This window comes from Gadus macrocephalus, chromosome 8 (assembly GCF_031168955.1).
Source record: "Gadus macrocephalus chromosome 8, ASM3116895v1".
NCBI classification, from domain to species: domain Eukaryota; kingdom Metazoa; phylum Chordata; class Actinopteri; order Gadiformes; family Gadidae; genus Gadus; species Gadus macrocephalus.
In genome coordinates this window covers 23518540-23537866 of record NC_082389.1, presented here as the reverse complement: position 1 = coordinate 23537866, position 19327 = coordinate 23518540, and the positions used below count along the sequence as shown (strand labels likewise).

The 19327-nt window shown below is 44.4% G+C and overlaps 1 protein-coding gene and 1 long non-coding RNA gene across 2 annotated transcripts in view; one reads left to right on the top strand and one right to left on the bottom strand.

Moving 5' to 3' along the window:
• Positions 1-19327, top strand: part of LOC132463666 (uncharacterized) — a 193248-nt gene that overhangs the window by 143748 nt on the left and 30173 nt on the right. The window contains exons 57-65 of the mRNA XM_060059966.1: positions 3943-4089; positions 4418-4528; positions 4670-4783; positions 5070-5228; positions 5780-5941; positions 7461-7623; positions 8032-8219; positions 8298-8390; positions 8732-8936. Coding sequence (XP_059915949.1) covers positions 3943-4089; positions 4418-4528; positions 4670-4783; positions 5070-5228; positions 5780-5941; positions 7461-7623; positions 8032-8219; positions 8298-8390; positions 8732-8936 — 1342 coding nt within the window. The remainder of the gene's footprint in view (positions 1-3942; positions 4090-4417; positions 4529-4669; positions 4784-5069; positions 5229-5779; positions 5942-7460; positions 7624-8031; positions 8220-8297; positions 8391-8731; positions 8937-19327) is intronic.
• The window catches only part of LOC132463668 (uncharacterized), a 114689-nt gene that overhangs the window by 74534 nt on the left and 20828 nt on the right, over positions 1-19327 (bottom strand). The gene's annotated exons all lie outside the window — the stretch shown is intronic.

Sequence of the window (19327 nt, the reverse complement as noted above, 5' to 3'; positions counted from 1 at the left end):
GGTACTCATTGCTAAACTCTCCTCATTAAATTTCTCCAACAACGCTCTCAAGTGGTCAGAGACATTTCAAGAACAGAAATCAGTGTGTGAATGTCCACAAACAATCAAAAATCGACTGCCCTGGATACACCAACTGGTGTCCCACAAGGATCTGTACTAAGTCCAATCTTGTTCAGTCTTTACATAAATGACTTGCCCTCTGTATGCTCTGATGTAGAGATTCAGCTTTATGCTGATGACGCTTTGATTTGTACACATGGCAGCAATACACTTCAGGCTGCAGCAAAACTCACCAATGCATTGAATCGCATCTCAACTTGGCTAATTCAATCATGGCTTCAACTAAATACATCAAAAACAGTCTGCATGTTTTTCTCTCAAAAAGCGATGCAGCACTCCAGACCCAGCCATAATGCTATCAGGAGAAAAATTAAAAGTTTTCTCTGAGTTCAAATACCTGGGCCTCATAATCGAATTTCAACTGTCCTTTTTTACATGAATTTTGCATAACAAAGCCCCCCTACCTCTTCAACAATGTATCACTCAGAGGTCAAATAAAAACCGGACAACAAGAGGCTCGTCCCGAGGGGACTGTGTAGTACCCTTTAGAAAAAGCGCCTTTAGCCATTCAGCATTCTCAGTTACAGCGTCACAGGAATGGAATTCAGTACCAGTTCATATGAGAGTAATTAGTTCTTACCGTTCTTTTTCAGGAGAGCTGAAAATATGGCTTATTAGTAAACAGTTATGTGTACATTAGGACTACAACTGCTTCTCCTGCTGACTTCTTGGTAACTGTCATCTCTTGCTTTGTCAATTTGTTCTTACTATGTGTTACTGTATCTTCTGAGTCACCTATGTTGTTTTTTGTTTGCAGATGCATTTTATTTCCGTAATTTTAGGTGGCCTTTTGAATATCTGGCTGGGGACAACGGATGTACTCTAGCCTCTTAGGCTGACTCTGGCTCATTTAGTTTGTCTGTTGATTAGTGTGCAATGTCCCTGAAATAAACCAATAAATAAATAAAATATGGAGTTAAACAAGAGAATATATATTAGTTTTAGGAGGGATTTGAAGATTGTCACTGAAGGGGCTAGCCTGACATGAAGAGGGAGTTTGTTGCACAGTTTGAGGCCAATGACTGCAAAAACCCGATCACCTCTGCTCTTAAGTCTTGACGGAGGGATGGTGAGTAGTAATTGGTCATTGGACCTCAGTGCCCTCGGGGGAGCGTGTTTTGTTAGGAGGTTGGAAATGTAAGGTTCAGCCTGTCCTTTCAGAGATCTAAAAACAAAATATAACCACTAGCAGTGATTAACGGGGTCCGAGCAAAATTAAAAGTCAAGAACACACTAATGGAAGAAATATAAATATAACATATAATCGTCATATTTAATGAAAGATGTTCCACTTATGCCGCGTTTCCACTGCAGGGTGCGGTACGGTTCGGTTCGCCTCAGTCCGGGAGGGAGGGGGCGGTATAGCTCAGCTCAGTTCCGAGGTCGCGTTTCCACCGCCGACAGTACCCTTTATGGTAGGCCGAATGTCGATCGCCGCGGCAGCTAAGTAAACATTGTGACATCATAGTAGCGTGACACAGTGTAGCCTGCTCAATAAAAACAATGGAAAGGTTTAACGTGACACATTAAACCAAGAGCTACCATGGAAGTCGTCCAACAACAGTTCCTGGCCTTTATGCTTTTCATATGGCAGTTAATCAACTTCCGAATGCAAGCTTTGTTTGACGAAAGTTTGGAGGCTACTGTTTGTTTGTTTTTATCCCCACGTCGCCCAGAAGTGACGATTCTGTCGGCCAATGAACGGAGGGGTGTGTAGCTCGAATTTTCCGGCACCCTTTCAGGCGTCTCAGTACCCCAACGGAGGAGTACTGAAGAGGAGGGCAAAACGAGTACGGCTCAGTCCGGGTCACGCCCACTTTTGGCGGTGGAAACGCAATCCGTACCGCACCTTTGCGAACCGAACCGTACCGCACCCTGCAGTGGAAACGCGGCATTATAAACCTGAACTGCAGCCTCATTCACATGGTCAAAATGTCTATTGATAAGCACACAACATTCAGAAAACTCAAAGCACACATTTCTCGACTGAATTAAGGAGTTTCTTCAAAGCATATACCTGAAAAAAAATGGAAATTCTGGGGAAATTAAACATTTGTAGTCAAGAACACTAACGGAAGAAATATAAATATCACAGAGTTAATTATGAAGGAAAAATGGTTAATGAAGAAGTTCCCCTTAATGCCATACTGTGTCTGGGAAGTCAGATTCTTCAAAACGAATGAACCGGAATGTTGATTGCCTGATGAATTTCAGGTGCTGTTCAATGTTGAGTTTCTTAAATGAGTGGCAATGACAGAATGTGATGTTCGGCTTGTTCATAATGCTCTAATCAGGATCCAAACTCTCAACCTAAGGAGCACCAGTACACGGCATTATCCCGTTGAGCCACTGACATTCCTGAACTGTATGAAGCCTCAATCGCATGGTGAATATGTCGATTGATAAGGACACAACATCAAGAAAACTCCCACATTTCACAAGGGAATTAAGGGCTGTCTTAAAAGAGTACAGATCTGAAAATTTACACTGTTAATGGTATCCACCTAATGATTGCCGTATGGTAGTTATACAATAACAAAATGGTCATATAGGCAAAATGGGTTGAGACTTTGGACGTTTGGCTTTTCTATGAAATTGTGGGTAAAGTAAACATTTTTAGAGCAGAAGACCAGGATTTTATAAATGCGTCTGATTCTAGAGATTAATATTCTGAAAGAATTTTGAGTCCAGGTCAATCTGGTGAATAGAAATAAGCCTAATTTATGATTTTGTACAATAGCGCCATCTTTGGGTGCAGTACCACAAATTTGGGTTTGGGTTTATGGGTTATTGGTAACCATACCTGAACATTTCAAGAGTTTTTGACTTACGGAATAGGCTGCAGTATGACTTTTACAGAATTTGAGGGAAAAAAAAAACGTTAGAGAAACAATAGGGGCCAAGCAGCTTCAATGCTCGGACCCCTAATAACAAAATCGATCCTAAAATGAACAGGGAGCCAGTGAAGAGCCGCAAGTACTGGAGTTATGTGCTAACGCTTGCGTGTTCTTGTTAAGGAAAGAGAAAGAAAGCTAAATTGGCCTCCTAATTTAAGTTTTTCTTTCACCCAAAGAGAGGAGGTTGGTAGCCCAAATACTACAAAGATGAAGGTGGGGCAGGGAATGTCACCGGGTGCTTTTATTCTCATGATGGATAGACGGGCAATGTTTATATTGAATAGGAAGGGGGTTCTGCTGATAGTTGGTGAGGAGGGGGGTCTGCTGATAGTTGGTGGGGTGGGGGTTCTGCTGATAGTTGGTGGGGTGGGAGTTCTGCTGATAGTTGGTGGGGAGGGGGTTCTGCTGATATTTGGTGGGGTGGGGGTTCTGCTGGTAGTTGGTGGGGAGGGGGTTCTGCTGATATTTGGTGGGGTGGGGGTTCTGCTGGTAGTTGGTGAGGAGGGGGTTCTGCTGATAGTTGGTGGGGAGGGAGTTCTGCTGATAGGCGATGAAGGGTGGTTTGGTTCTTATTCTTTGTATATTTGTATGGGGTTGTTCTGCCGTCTATGGATCGGACAGTAAATATTGACAGTAGGGTGAGGGAGAAAGGGGAAGGGAGTGCTTCTTAATGGCTCTAATCGTCATGGTTGGGGGGGGCTCTTCATATACCACTTGTGTGATCCTCTTGATGGTTCTGCAATCTGGTGAAGATAGAAGGTTTTCACCTGGCTGCTTTCGCAGATCTATTTAGTCGCCCTGAGAGATGGGAGTCTGAGGTACTGTGTCTGTCTGTGTTTATGTCTGTCTGTCTCTCTGTCTTTATCCGCTTGTCTGTATCCGTTTGTCTCTGAGTGTGTCTGTCTGTCCGTCTGACTCTCTCTAGGTGCATGCTGCCAGACAGTGGAGGGTCTCAGGGGAGAGGAGTGAGACCTGGATGGATGTGAGGCAGCCCTTCACAGTCTCTCTCTCCCAGGTCTCCCTCCAAGCTGTGTCTCATGTGCCCCAGAGGGGCCAGTGGAGCCGCCATGAGGTGTGCACATTAATTCAAGCGTTGGTCCCTTCAAGGGCCAACTTTATCTGTTCTTAGTTTCGTTGTGGTTGTTACAAGATTTGATATATAAAAACTTGATTCAACTTATCCAGCTTCAACTGTCCAGAACATTAATTATGAGCGTATTGGAGTTCAGGTCATACGTTACTTATGATATTTCCGATGACCTGTTCTTCACACCACAGCCCAAATATTTGCCCCAATGTTTGCCTTGAAAAATTATGTTTGTGTTCAAAGTGTATGCATTTAGTAAACAGATCAGTAATGAAGACCCAGCTACTTCTTCCCTGTCTTTTCTCTCCCCCAGGGCCATCTGTCGTGGACCAGCCCAGAGCTGGTCAATGTCTCGCTGACATTGAACCAACAGTGGAACCACAGCTCCATCCGAGGGCGGGCGTGCGGCCTGTTCTCCACGCAGGTAAACCTCCTCTCCATGTCCTACTCAAGACCTTTTGACTGCCTTTATTGTCAAATCACAGTTTTTTCTTTGTGTGTTTGTGTGTGTGTGTGTGTGTGTGTGTGTGTGTGTGTGTGTGTGTGTGTGTGTGTGTGTGTGTAGATGCAGTCTCCAATGAAAGGTTGTATTTCCATGGCCCAGGATGGAGCTCTGTGCTCCCAGAGTGCAGAGCTGAGGTGGGGAAACAGCAGTGTCCAGCAGGGCATGAAGTACCAGGTACTCAACACACTAACCGTCCAATGTGTCCTATTACAACAGAAGAGCAGCCTGGGAAATAAGGAACATTGAAAACTGAGTTCTTCTGTCAGGATTCGATCAGCTGTGTCAGAAACCTAAATAAATTGAGTCATGTGGGAATTTACATTTTGATTTGAATGAACAATTGAACAAAATAAATATATATTTTGTTCCACTTTGAGACTAGACCTCAGCATAATAGTGGAATTTATTCTGTGTGTGTTTGTGTGTATGTTTGTGCATGCACGTGCGTGTGTGTGCATAGCGTGGGCCGAGGGGGATGCGCACACTGCAGATGAGCGTCGGGGTGGAGAACGTGTCTCCTCCCCCCTGTTCGTCCCATTCTCTGGTCTCCAAGGTCAAGACCAACCTGAGGGACGGCCTTGAACACACAGTAGTGCTGGCTCTGTGCCCCGCTCTGCCTGTGAGTCCACACACGCTCTCTTTCACGCTCGCTCACTCACTCTCTCCCTCGATCGCTCAGACATACTATCATCACAGGTTTAATGGACTCCACTGAGCCTCAGGCCTGGAACTTGATGGCGTTGATATAGAACCATGAACAATTTAATGGTCAATTGAATTATCCTGAAAGAGGAATTTTGGCAGAGAACAGCAAAACATTACACGTTTCATTGTTGTGTGTGTGTTTGTGTGTGTATGTGTTTTGACATGAGTTGGTGTGCGGTTGCATGCGAGTGTGTCTGCAGGTATGGTTTGTGGTTGCATTTGAATGTCTTGGCATGTGTCTATGAGTTTGCAAATAAGTGTTATTTGTGTTGTTTGGTGTGTGTTCATGCCCATGCGTGATGCCCATGCGTTGTGTTGGGGCATGCGTGTGTGTGTGTGTGTGTGTGTGTGTGTGTTTACATGTGTGTGTGTTGGTGTCTATATGTTAACGTGTATGTTTACATTGTATACATGTATGTGAATGACTGTGTGTGCGTGTGTTTGCGTGTGTGCCATGCCCACCAGACCCTGTCCTGGTCAGGGTCCCACAAGGTGAACACTGGGCAGGAGCTGCTGTACTCCCACAGCCGTCTCTCGTTCTGGGGGCGTCCCCCCCACTGCAGCCTCACCATGGCCTTGCGAGACGCTTCCTCCCCCCAGCTCACCAACGTGTCCCTCTCTGCGGAGGTACCACAGGATACCAGCAGGGGAGAGACCAGCACATAGTGGAGAGCAGTAGGAGATGACCCACAGTAATAAGAAAAGAGAAAAAAGTAGTAAAGAGGAATACTCTATAACAGAATAGACAAGCATCCATATATAGTAGAAGACAGAAGAGGAGATTAGAATATAATTGAAGAAGAATTTAGACAATTATAGAATGTAGAGTAGAGAAGAGTAGATAACATCAAATAATATAATAAAATAAGTTTAAACAAGAGACAGGAGAAGATATGGAGAGGAGAGTGGAATATAGCAAAGGATAACGTAATAGAAAAAGGCAGAAAATGAAAGAATACAGTAGAGTAGGGTAGGGATGAAAGAAGAGGGAACCAGATAGCAAGGCGGACTAGAATATAATTAAAAATATTTATTTTGTTGATGTGTGTTTTAGGGATGGGCATTTGAAGAAATTTTCTTGATCGAGCATCGCTAGAGTTATCGATCAATTATCGATTAATCATTAACTTTTTTCTATGTTTTTTTTCTAATGTTTTTATCAATGAAATCTTTATTCCAACAATAATGTATGGGCCAAAATTAATACAATACAGTTAACTTGAAGACCTACAACTGTTTAACAGTTTTAAAATAATAAATACAGGCATTATAGGTTATAGGCCTATGCGGCGCTCGTAAAGTCCGAACAATGCGCCTACAGGCGCTCTTAAATGTTTGGAAACGATTCAACAAGACTAAATCTGTAGCCTATTCCAATTACAATAAGTAGCGAACTTATCGGACAACAATAATCAAACAAAGGCAGTAGGCTAAAAGTGGGCATTAAACTGTATAACTGTTATGAAAAAAAAAGGGGGGGGAAAGGCCGACATATAATGCCTGCAGCCGGCGCGCGGAAAAGGCTCGCAACAAAAAGATGAGCCACCCATTTACAAACAATTGCATGAACTAGTCTATCTAAAAGCAATACCTTATTGAACATATATAAGGCTGGACTTGTTGCTAAAATATCACAGTTTTGGCAAAATGTAACGACTCCAAGAGGCACCAAGCGGAGCGAGAGTCAACACATTAAGAAAGAAAAGAGCGACTCACATACGGTGGTGACTGTCGTCCATAGCATACAGTAACTCCAGCCTACATATTTTTGTTTAGGAATATAAGCATGTTAACATGCTCGGGGGTCAGACGCGAACGCAGCCTTGTAACTGTCAGTCCAGCAGCAGAAAACACCCGCTCTGACGGGACCGAAGTTGCGGGGATACAGAGGTATTGTCGCGCTAACTTTGACAGCCTGGGGAACCTTCTTCCATTCACTTTCCACCAGTCGGCAGGGTTATATTCAATTAAATGCTTCAAGACTCGCAGTATGCAACACAACGTCCTTTTAATCGATAACAATATAAATTGATCGACGCATTTCTTAACGATCAATTATCGAGCATCGATTAATTATGCCCATCCCTAGTGTGTTTGCTGTGTTGTGGAGGTAAGTGTGACGATACCCTGTCCCCCTGCTCCACAGTCTAGGGTGGGGAACTGGAGCGTTGAGGTGGGGGCTGGGGCCCTGTCCTCTCCCCAGGGACCAATGCTCCATGCTAGGGTCACACTGGACCGCAACCAGACCCTCTGGCTCAGAGGATCGATGGAGAACAGATGTCTCCGCACAACAGCTGGTTATATATCCGGTACATATGGACTCGTAAATACGCTACAAGCATGAAGTGATTACATTTTTCATTGTTATGGAATTATACAAAACACTAATGCATGTGACTGTGACTGTGTTATCGTGTGTTTGGGTGCGGGTGTGTTTGTGGGGGGTTGTGTCAGTGAGTTTGTGTATCGGTCTGTGTATGGGGTGTATGTGTGCGTTAGGTGTCTGGTAATGTGGGCGTGTGTGTGCTTCCTTGTGTGTGTGTGTGTCTGTATGTGCATGTGTTTATGTGTGCATGCATTTGTGTGTGTTTTTAAACATTGTGTATGTGTGTGTGTGTGTGTGTGTGTGTGTGTGTGTGTGTGTGTGTGTGCCTGTCTGCATCCTTGCGTGTGCATGCATTTATGTGTTTTTACATATTTTGTGTGTGTATTTGTAGATCACGGGCCAGATGAAGACCTGAGTCTAGCGGTGTGTCTAGAAACAAGAAACAAAGTGACACTGGACCTGAAGAGAAAGGTTGGACCCTCTAGTCCAGAAGGCCTTGTCTCTTTTTCCGTGCGAAATTCCAATCAAAACCTGAAGCTCAAAGCCCAAGGCTGCACTGAAAAGCTACTTGCAACAGAGGTAAACGCTGCTCTCCAAAATGGGCTATTGAACAAATACTCCAACATATTTGTAATGCTTTTTTCTACTTTTCTACAGGCCAGAGTTATGTACCTGAGCTCGGAGATGAGCTCAAAGTTATTACAGAAAATAAAGACTATTCTGCATCTTCTCATTGAGTCCAGACAACAGGTACCTAGAATGTAAAAAAGTAAATAATCATTCAAACGTTTTCTTGAACGTTGTTTTTGGGAGATATGTTCTGTTTCAATGGTGATCGAACACGTTGAGGTCGGCCTAACCTAGACATGAGACTTTATGGGTGTTTGGCTTTTGGTCATGTTTCATTAGCAGGGATTTGGGATGCTAAACCCCGACCCCACTCAGTCTGGGTGCCGTCCTTTTAGAGGGAGCTCTAAAAGATCTAAGATCAAATGTAACTCAAACTGCTCTAGACTGTAAGATCAAAGTGCTGTAGACTGTGTTTCTTACTAAATACTCCATCAAGCTGTTAAACTCTCTTTGCTTCAAAGTCTCGAGACAGAGGCTTACTCCAAGAGATGAATGACTTGCTCATTAACCTCACCTCGCGGGCGGAGTCGTTCCTTTCATCGAAGGACGGCAGTTTGGGGCCGCTGTGGCGGAACGGGCAGCTGAGGACCCTTCTCACAGACAGCATACCCCGTTGCCTGGCTCTGCTGCACCACGCCTCCGCCCTTGGACAACAGGAGCTCAAACGTGAGTGTCAGGACTAAAGGCCTCCTCAAGCAGTGAAAACATGATGACTACACCCAGTGTGTAGCAGACACCCAGTCATAGGCGCCGGAACTTATGAGGCCACGGGGCCAATGGCCACCCCACTTTTCCTGAAAAATAAATAAATCTTAGCCTGTATTGATGAACCATTTCGTTTCTTAGTAATGTTTAGGCCTAATATTGTGACTAAACAAACGAACAGAGCTTCGTCTTCTCGCGACCTTATATTGATTGAGTCTGAAACGTTCTCAACGATTCAGCCAATGAGACTACTACAGCAGGTAGCAATCGCGTTGCCATGGCCCATGGGTAAACAAGTGATAAGGCACCACCACACAAGTTAACTAACGATCGCTGTAGGCTTCAATATCATGCAGGCACTTAATTATTATTATTTATTTTTTCTACATCACAATTGCATGCTTTAATAAAGTATTGTTTTTACCTACCATTAAGAGTCTCGTTTGGTCTAGTAGGGAATTCGCACAATTGTGCTGCTGCTTTTGCTAATGGCTGGTTCAGACTACACGATTTCAGCCCGATTTTGCCCCGATTCGTACGTCGCAGACAAATTTGCGAGTCGTACACGATTTTGAAAGGTCGGCGACGAGACGAGGTCTTATAATGTGACATGCTTGGGATCTGCAATTTTTTCATCTGCAATGTTAGAAAACCCCACGACGAAAGTCTGGCATGCCAGAGATTTGGGGGAATCGCATGACGTATCCATTGTTGACATGGAGGGAATCCCACGAACAGCTGGAGCTCACGGGTGGTGTTTACTAACTAGTAAAGAACTAACTAGTAAAGTAAAGACTAGTCGAGATGCGCGGTTCGCGGTCATACCCGCGGACACCGTGGATAATCCACAGGTTGGTTGGATTGCGTGAAAAAAAGTAATATGCCTACTTGGAGGAATTGTGGGAGGGTCGTGGTTGAAATAAATAAATGAATAAATAATAAGTAGGTTAACATATTGACTAGACAAACGACAAACTGAAAATTATATTTTTCTATAATCTCCCTGCTTCTGAAATCTCCACCCAGCGCTCGTCCGCTGTTTTTCCATAAGCATTGCACTGTGCGATCATCCTTGCTGCATATGCCCTCACACATTGTTAAAATCATATGCTGGATGCTTTATTCTTTCTATGTGGCTTTTAGTTAATGATCGGGCTATAATAAGACCACGTTGGTTATGTTCGCTGACAACAGCTGACATTTTATAGTGGTTGGACATTTTAGCGAGCCAACAGGCTTTTTGTCGGGGCGCGGAACACTCAACTCAAAATCGGGATGACATTACAGCTCATACGTGCATCTTTACTAACTAGACTTCCCTGCACTACGCAGAGGACCTTTATCATAATGCCTAGTATAGGGAACTCCGGATCCATTGATATTTACACTTTGTTGCTGCGTTGATGCTGCGTGAAGCACTGCATTAAACACAACAAAAGTTTCTACAATCAAATCCAAAAGCCATCTATAATGATGTTGCGATGATGATGAGGATTATGATGACGATGATGACAATGAAGAAGGTTATTATGATGATTCAGTATTTACTTTGCAGTGACGACACATTATTTGGATCACAACGGTGCTGCAGCGAGCCGCTTCCTATTGGTGCTCAGGGTGGCAATTGACGTGCGTGAAATGCGCACCATAGCGCTTCGGCGCCGGTGTGTGGCCGGCTTTAGGATGATGAGGTGTCACGCGCTGTTCGAATTGACACATGCACGTGCATTTGGCCCCCCACCACTGAAATCATTCCGGCGCCACTGCACCCAGTGTAGCAGACACCCAATGTAGCAGACACCCTGGATGTAGCAGACACCCAGGGTGTAGCAGACACCCAGGATGTAGCAGACACACAGTGTAGCAGACACCCAGTGTAGCAGACACCAGGTGTGTAGCAGACACCCAGTGTAGCAGACACCCTCGGTGTAGCAGACACCCAGGGGGTAGCAGACACCCCAACCCGGTATCACGCGATTTCGTGCTCATGCGCACAAACGTTAATCTATTGAATCGTGTTCCAGAGCACGATAGTCCGACTTTTTTCGTGCTACACAGAACGAAATGTAAACCAATGCATTCTGAATGGGAGTGTTCTCAGACAAATAACGTGCTCCACAAAACGCTACGAGAGAGAGAGAGAAAGAGAGAGAGAGGGAGGGACAGAGAGAGAGAGAGAGCGAGAGAGAGGCTTCAGAAAGGGTGTGCGCAGATAGTACAGTGCACCCTAGTTATGTTTATGCCAAAACCACAAATGCTATATATATATATATATATATATATATATATAATTAGGCTATAATTATATTATTTAGCATGTAATGAGACAATCTATAGCCAAATTGTCGAAGATGCCCGAGAATCTCCGGAAATATCAGCATGGGAAATCGGCGCATCAGACCCATGAACCTATAAAGAAAGACGTCTTCTCAAGCGGGATAGAACGTTTGCGGTGCTGGTTTGTGTCACGTAAATACAGGGCTCTCAAGTCTCATGCATTCGGCGTGAGACACACGCAATTCAACCCATGCACACTGTAGCGGCCGCGTTGTCAGAATCACACATTGCTACACCCCTTTCCAGTAAAACACACCTCCATTCAAGGCTTCCTTCGTCATCCACCCCCATTCATCTCCTACTCCAATGGAAATAAACTGCCCACGATTCCGCGCATTTTAAAAAATCCGTCCTCCAGGCAGGAAAGGGGGTAGCGAGCGAGTGCAAGTCACCGGAAAAGGAGAGTCAGTCAAGAAAAAGTGGGACCACGGCGTTAAGCGTTTTGTTTTGAAGTCCGCGTTATAGCCGTCTTATGCTTTGCAACCTTGTCACGGGAGTTTCGTCGGCACGTCTGCGATTGCCTGCATGTGGATGTCGTCATTTCCCTACCGGACGTTGCTTCATGGGAACCTGCATCTCACAACTGACTAGCTGTGTTCGAAATCGTTCCCTATCATGGATGTAGTGCACTAAATAGGGTGCACGCCATTTTGTAGGGTGTTCGAATTCTCAGTGGTCCACCATATAGGGCACTATATAGTGGACTTAAAATAGGGTACATACGATGTACCCTACATGTTACTCCCGTATACCACAATGCAATGCGGTCGTGTTTTCCCGGAGGAGAAGAAGAAGCTGAATAACCGCGAAAACGAATACATTTAATGATGGAGTCTCCGGCTTTCGTTTAGAAATGTCAACAATTTATTTGGGATTTAACATAGAATATTTAACATTCAAAATGAATTAAACAAGGAAATGTAACATTCAACATCAATACAACCTCCAGCTTTCGTCGTGAGTGACCGGTTTGTTTACATGATGTTGGCGCATCTGTCTGCGTCACACAAATATCCGGCGCATTTACTGACGCAAATGACGTTTAGAAATCTTAAGCGTAGTGTCCGAATTCTCGTTTGTACGTTCCCTAAATAGTGCACTATATCATGGACACTATATAGGGAATAGTGAGTGAGTGGATAGGGAACGATTTCGAACACAGCTGACTCTGACTCTGACTAACGTTATCAACTTCGGTACCGTGAGTACCCGGTGTGTATTTTTGTTTTGGGTGGGTTGTTGCTACACCGGGTTGAGAGACGCTGGTTATTGTGATTTATTTCCTTATTTTTCGCGGTAAAACCCGAAACTGACTTTTCCCCAAATGGATCAAAAATGGGATTAAACGAGGAACAGACAGACTGATGCGTCCGCACGCTGCATTTATTTTCTTCTTGTTTGTACTGTACTGTGGATAATTATTATGCAATTATATTGTGAAAATCGCATTGCTGGATTGTCTTTGTGATTTATTGTTGCTCTTTGATCTGCCTAGTTATTAATTTGTGTGGGTTAACTAAGCTATTTTCGGTTATGTTTTATTTTACTTTGTCAGACTTGACTCTGACTGGCACCCCAACATTCAATTTAGTCTAACCCGCTACAACACGCTCAAACCTGGTCTCACGAAAATACGTGACACTGTCACGTTATTTAATCTATTGAAACGTGATCAGGGACACGTATTTTCTAAATTTTGTATTTCAATTCGAAGTATTTGTCGTGTCGCTAAGCACGACTCCCAAACTAAGGTTCTGTCCGGGAGCGTTCTCCCTAATGTCCCTTAAGGAGCTCCTTACAGATCATTCATTGTTGAAATTGTCTGTGATAACTAACAAATGATAGCTTTTGGCCACCCGTTTCTACTTAAAATTGTCTGTGATAACTAACAATATGACAGCTTTTGGCCACCCGTTTCTACTTGCACCTTTGATTCTGAGAAATTGTGACAATACACAGATATATTAAATGCAGGTGCGCTGCTCTGTAGGCAAACCGTGAAGGAAAAAAGGGTAGCTGCTTCATCTGTTCTTTTTAGAATTGTATGTCTTGATGTTTATTTGATCTAGCCATCTATTCTCTTGTTTTTGGCTATGTGAATGAAATTCCGCGTCGATGCCTCGCAAGTCCAGTGTCGCGAGCGGACGTTGCCATGACATCTAAAAATCATACCGTATTTAATGGGTTAACATCAATATTGATGTGTAGGGGTTGATTATAACTCGTGAATGGGGGGAATACTCGTATTCTGATTGGCTGCAGTGCGTGCATTAACTCCTGATATAGGCCTACAGACACCTGTTAAGTAGTTCCAGTCAGTGTTTAGATTCTCTGCCCGAGCCCGACGCGGGCCGGGTCGGGCCGATATTTCCCACCACTATTCTCGGGCCGGGCCTTTGATCAAGCTTTTTTATTTTTATTTTATCATTGGTTTATTGGCCTAATCTGAGGAGAAATCTATGCCATAAACAGAAATATTATAGGCCTTTATTACACGGGTCTTCTCAATGCCGTGGAATGCTCCGTTCACTTGCATGGGTAGTAGTCCGGTGACTTGTCTACCCCAGCGTCTTCCGTTGCTAAGCGACGTCACCGTCTTTGCGGACAAATAATTTCTCTGCTGATCAACACTACGAATGGCCAAAAGACTTGTATGCCCCCCCCCCCCCTTAAATAAATACTATGGCAGAATTATTATTATTATTATTCTCATTCAACTTGAACATGTGTTTTTACAGTAGAGTGGTGGAGGGATGACGTATGTTGGCCAACCCGGAAGTGAGCGTCGCCCTGGATTCCCTTGACAAAAAGCCAACTGGTTTTTCCATTGGATTTTGGATTATTGCAGAAACATTTGCATCTTTGAAGCACCTCCTCAAAAACGGAAAATAAATAAATAAATAAAAATAACCGTGCTCCAAAGAACGAAATGTAAACCAATGCATTCTGAATGGGAATGTTTCTCCGATTTTTCCATGCTACACAGAACGAAATGTAAACCCATGCAAATAAAGACTTCATGGTCATAATCATTTAAATATCATTAATCTCCTGAGTGTGTAGGGTGGTATTCTATTTTTTTCAACGGGGCTGCATCCAGTCACTTGACCGTCATGGTTGCTATGGTGGTTGCTATCGACCGCCCCCCTCTAATCCTTACATGGCTCTAAAAACCACGCGGCAAAGGAGCTGCCGTCAATTGTCTTGTTTTTGTCGTAAACTAGGGTCTGATGGTTAAAAAATAGACAGATATTCCAAGGTATCCTTAAAAGGCAGCTTGGATGTTTTTATTTTCTGCAGTATAGACTTCTTCTATAATGGCGCGTTTCCACTGCAGGGTGCGGAACGGATCGGATCGCAAAGGTGCGGGTCGGGTCGCGTTTCCACCGCCAAAAGTGGGCGTGACCCGGACTTTGCCGTACCCGTTCCGGCCCCGTTCTCGGGACTCCTCCGTTGGGGTACCGCAAACGAGACGAGACGCCTGAAAGGGTCCCGTGAAATTCTAGCTACACCCCCCCTCCGTTGATTGGTCGACAGAATCGTCACTTCCGGGTGACGCGGGGATAAAAACAAACGAACAGTAGCCTTGAGGTATTATTCTTTACAATTAACTTGGGCGAACAAGGAGGTGGAGACGTTCGTCTGCATTCTTGGGGAGGAAGACGTTTTTTACGATGTTTACGTAGCTGCCGCGGCGATCGACATCCGGCCTACCACAAAGGGTACTGTCGGCAGTGGAAACGCGACCTCGGAACTGAGCTGGGCTATACCGCCCCCTCCCTACCGCACCTTTGCGATCCGATCCGTTCCGCACCCTGCAGTGGAAACGCGGCATAACTGGGGCCCCCGCACCGGAACTTGGCCCGGTCGGACCCTGAGGGCAGGAAGGGGGGGCCCTTCCTGCCCGAAACTTGGCCCGGTCAGACCCCGAGGGCAGGCCCCCCCTACCGGCCCTCGGGGTCCGACCGGGCCAAGTTTCAGAATATCGATATAAGATAAATATCGATATTTGTCGAGGGGGGGGGCGGCGCGCTCCGCGCGCAGATTTGATATTACTATTTCTACCGTTCGGAATTGAATACAGTTTGATGGTTGAATAAACCGTGGACTAGACACTGCCTCCGCCTCGTATTTGAGAACATTATAATATATAACATCACGGCCAAAAGCTCTGTGCGCCCCCGAAATATTACGAACCGTAACGACTGCGTGGGGGGGCGTTGCATGTCATGTCCCATGACATGCAATTTTATGTATTCTTTAATATAGGTATTAGTGGGCAACTAACACAGTATTCAAAGACGTTCCCGAAATTCTGCCGTGGTGCAGAGTTACAGCCACTCCGAGCCAGTCGCACATTGAGCTTCCCCCAAATGCGCTGTTTTGGTGTCTGTAGCTATAATGCTAATGAGGAGGAGCGAGTCGGGTCAAGGAGGAGGGTGGGGATGTGGCCCTAAGCAGCTTGCAGCCACGGTACCATGCGCTCTGTTTACAGTGGATGTATCGCAATGGCGAGGCGCACATAGCCTTTAGCCGTGTTCTGTAAATATTCTAGAACACACGGGAGGCATGTCGCAGTTCATGTACTTCAGCGAGTCAAAGCCAAAGTTCCTTTCCCCCAATTCCTTCTCAACCATGGCTCAGATAACCCCCGCTACAGTCTCGTTGTGGAAATACAAGACACGTCAAAGAACTGACAAGAAACACTTGCGTTACAGTGTGTGTATTCACACACACACATGTGGCGCTCGCACGGTCGTGTCTCATTGGCGGGCCAACGTCTCTGGGCGGGCCAGGCAGAGTAAGGGGAGGAGCTTAGATGCTTTGTGACAGACCTAAAGACATTCCAAATCAGCGCGCTTGAGCCTCCGTTTTTTCAAAGGCAAGCAGAGCAGCTAGTGCTCGTTTTACACCAAACGCAAGTTTTAGCCACTGGGGGACCATAGGCAGGCTAGGGGAACTCATATTTATGTTAGAAAACCTCATAAAGTGAGATTTTCATGTCATGGGACCTTTAATGTTTTATGTTTGGGTCTCGCGGAGTGAGAAACCTTGAAGTTACCGTTATTACTATACCTACCTACCGTTTCGATTTACAATTACTATTCCTACCGTTCAGAATTGAATACAGTTTGATGGTTGAATAAACCGTGGACTAGACACTGCCTCCGCCTCGTATTTGAGAACATTATAATATATAATATCACAGCCAAAAGCTGTGTGCACCTCCGGAATATTATGCACAGAATTGCAACCCGTTGGTTGCAATTCGCGTCTCTGTTTTTAAGCACTCTCTACAAATTACGTGATTTTGTAATTCGTCAGACACCTTCCGTACGGATTCCGTACGGTTTTGAATGACTAATAGCCGCGGCTATTAGTCATTCACTCCGGCTATTAGTTATTCACTCCGGCTATTAGATATGCAGAACGAGCCCCTCCCTCTTCTTTGCTTGACCACTAAGTTTGAAGGCTGCCTAACCAATCAGTGAAGAGAAACACCAGACTAAAGTAACGCATTGTCGAGACTAGAGCTGCAGTGCCTCCATGTTTCGCTGTAACATAAAGCTGTGTTGTCTTTACTAGTTTCACTACAATGTAATGACCACCACTAGCTAGTGGAAAATACATTTGTGTCTAGTACAGTGATATATTTGTATATGTTAGGCTATATATTGAGATGGCAGTGTGCGAAATACCCGTCAATATTCGGGGATGCCCTCATCCCCAGATTGTTCTCGATATGCAGTAGCCAGCTAGGCCATAACATTACAATATTTCATGGATGCAAGCAAGCCAAGACAATCGATCTATATTTATAGCCTACATGACAACACGCGCGCACACACACACACACACACACACACACACACACACACACACACACACACACACACACACACACACACACACACACACACACACACACACACACACACACTTTAAACACACACACACACTTTAAACACACACACACACACTTTAAACACACTGGTAAAGCAATAGGAGCCTGCATTGGCTAAAGTTGTTGGGATGCACTGCTGAATTATTTGGAGGACTTATAGCCTACTTGTAGTGAAGTATTTTTAACAGTGTGTGGAATCTACAGCTGATCACTTTCACTGGCTAAGCAAAATGAATCCCGAACAGTTGAACCTCTGAATTGATCCTGAAAGCCTATGTCCTAGAATAATTCATTTGTATTCCGTTTTAGGCCATCTCACTAAAAGTCACTTAAATGTAGCCTATTTAAGCTCACCAAGACCAGTATCTGCATACCTAATAGCCGGAGTGAATAACTAATAGCCGGAGTGAATAACTAATAGCCGGAGTGAATGACTAATAGCCGCGGCTATTAGTCATTCAAAACCGTACGGAATCCGTACGGATTTCTTGCCAAACCGTACGGTTTTGCACTTTTACCGCGCCATTCTAGGGCCGGATTGTGGCCTTCTTGGCTTTCCATAAGGCAGAGACTGTGTTTGTGAGCCGGAGGCAGAGCGGGAGAGACATAAGCAGAGTTACGAAATAGCAGGCGGCAGGCGCGGTTCGAAACTGGTGTTATTTGAAACAAATGTACTGTAATTTCAACGCAAATTCAATTCGATATTGAAGATATGGTCTTGTTTCATATCGCGTTTGAAAAAATATCGATATATTTTAAATATCGATATATCGCCCAGCCCTACCCCAAGGTACAGCTTACTTAAAGGTTCTCGACTCAGTCACCTATTGCATCACTTCCTTTAGGGCTTCGGCCTCCTAATTGATCATTGTAGTATAATTGAATGCCCTCTTTCATATATATGATACCTCCACCACTGGGACGTGGCAACAATTCTCCAAATCCATATGGGGAGGGGGGGGGGGGGGGTGCTTGTGGACAGTAGGGGTGTACACTAGACATAAATAGGAAGCAAACTCAGGAGAAGGAATGACCTCTCACAAATATTTATTGAATAAATTGTTTCAAATAACCCTGCCTCATTAAATCAATGAGCTTGGTGTTTTGCTTTCAAAAATAGTTTATAGAAGAAGTCTAAACTGCAATAAATAAAAACATCCAAGCTGCCTTTTAAGGATACCTTGGAATATCTGTCTATTTTTTAACCATCAGACCCTAGTTTACGACAAAAACAAGACAATTGACGGCAGCTCCTTTACCGCGTGGTTTTTAGAGCCATGTAAGGATTAGAGGGGGGCGGTGGATAGCAACCACCATAGCAACCATGACGGTCAAGTGACTGGATGCAGCCCGTTGAAAAAAATAGAATACCACCCTACACACTCAGGAGATTAATGATATTTAAATTATTATGACCATGAAGTCTTTATTTGCATGGATTTAGATTTCGTTCTGTGTAGCATGGAAAAATCGGAGAAACACTCCCATTCAGAATGCATTGGTTTACATTTCGTTCTTTGGAGCACGGTTATTTTTATTTATTTATTTATTTTCAGTTTTTGAGGAGGTGCTTCAAAGATGCAAATGTTTCTGCAAAAATCCAATGGAAAAACCCGTTGGCTTTTTGTCAAGGGAATCCAGGGTGACGCTCACTTCCGGGTTGGCCAACATACGTCATCCCTCCACCATTCTACTGTAAAAACACATGTTCATGTTGAATGAGAATAATAATAATAATAATAATTCTGCCATAGTATTTAAGGGGGGGGGGTGCATTCAAGTCTTTTGGCCATTCGTAGTGTTGATCAGCAGAGAAATAATTTGTCCGCAAAGACGGTGACGTCGCTTAGCAACAGAAGACGCTGGGGTAGACAAGTCACCGGACTACTACCCATGCAAGTGAACAGAGTATTCCACGGCATTGAGAAGACCTGTGTAATAAAGGCCTATAATATTTCTGTTGATGGCATAGATTTCTCCTCAGATTAGGCTAATAAACCAATGATAAAATAAAAATAAAAACGCTTGATCAAAGGCCCGGCCCGAGTATAGTGGTGGGAAATATCGGCCCGACCCGGCCCGCGTCGGGCTCGGGCTCAGGCAGAGAATC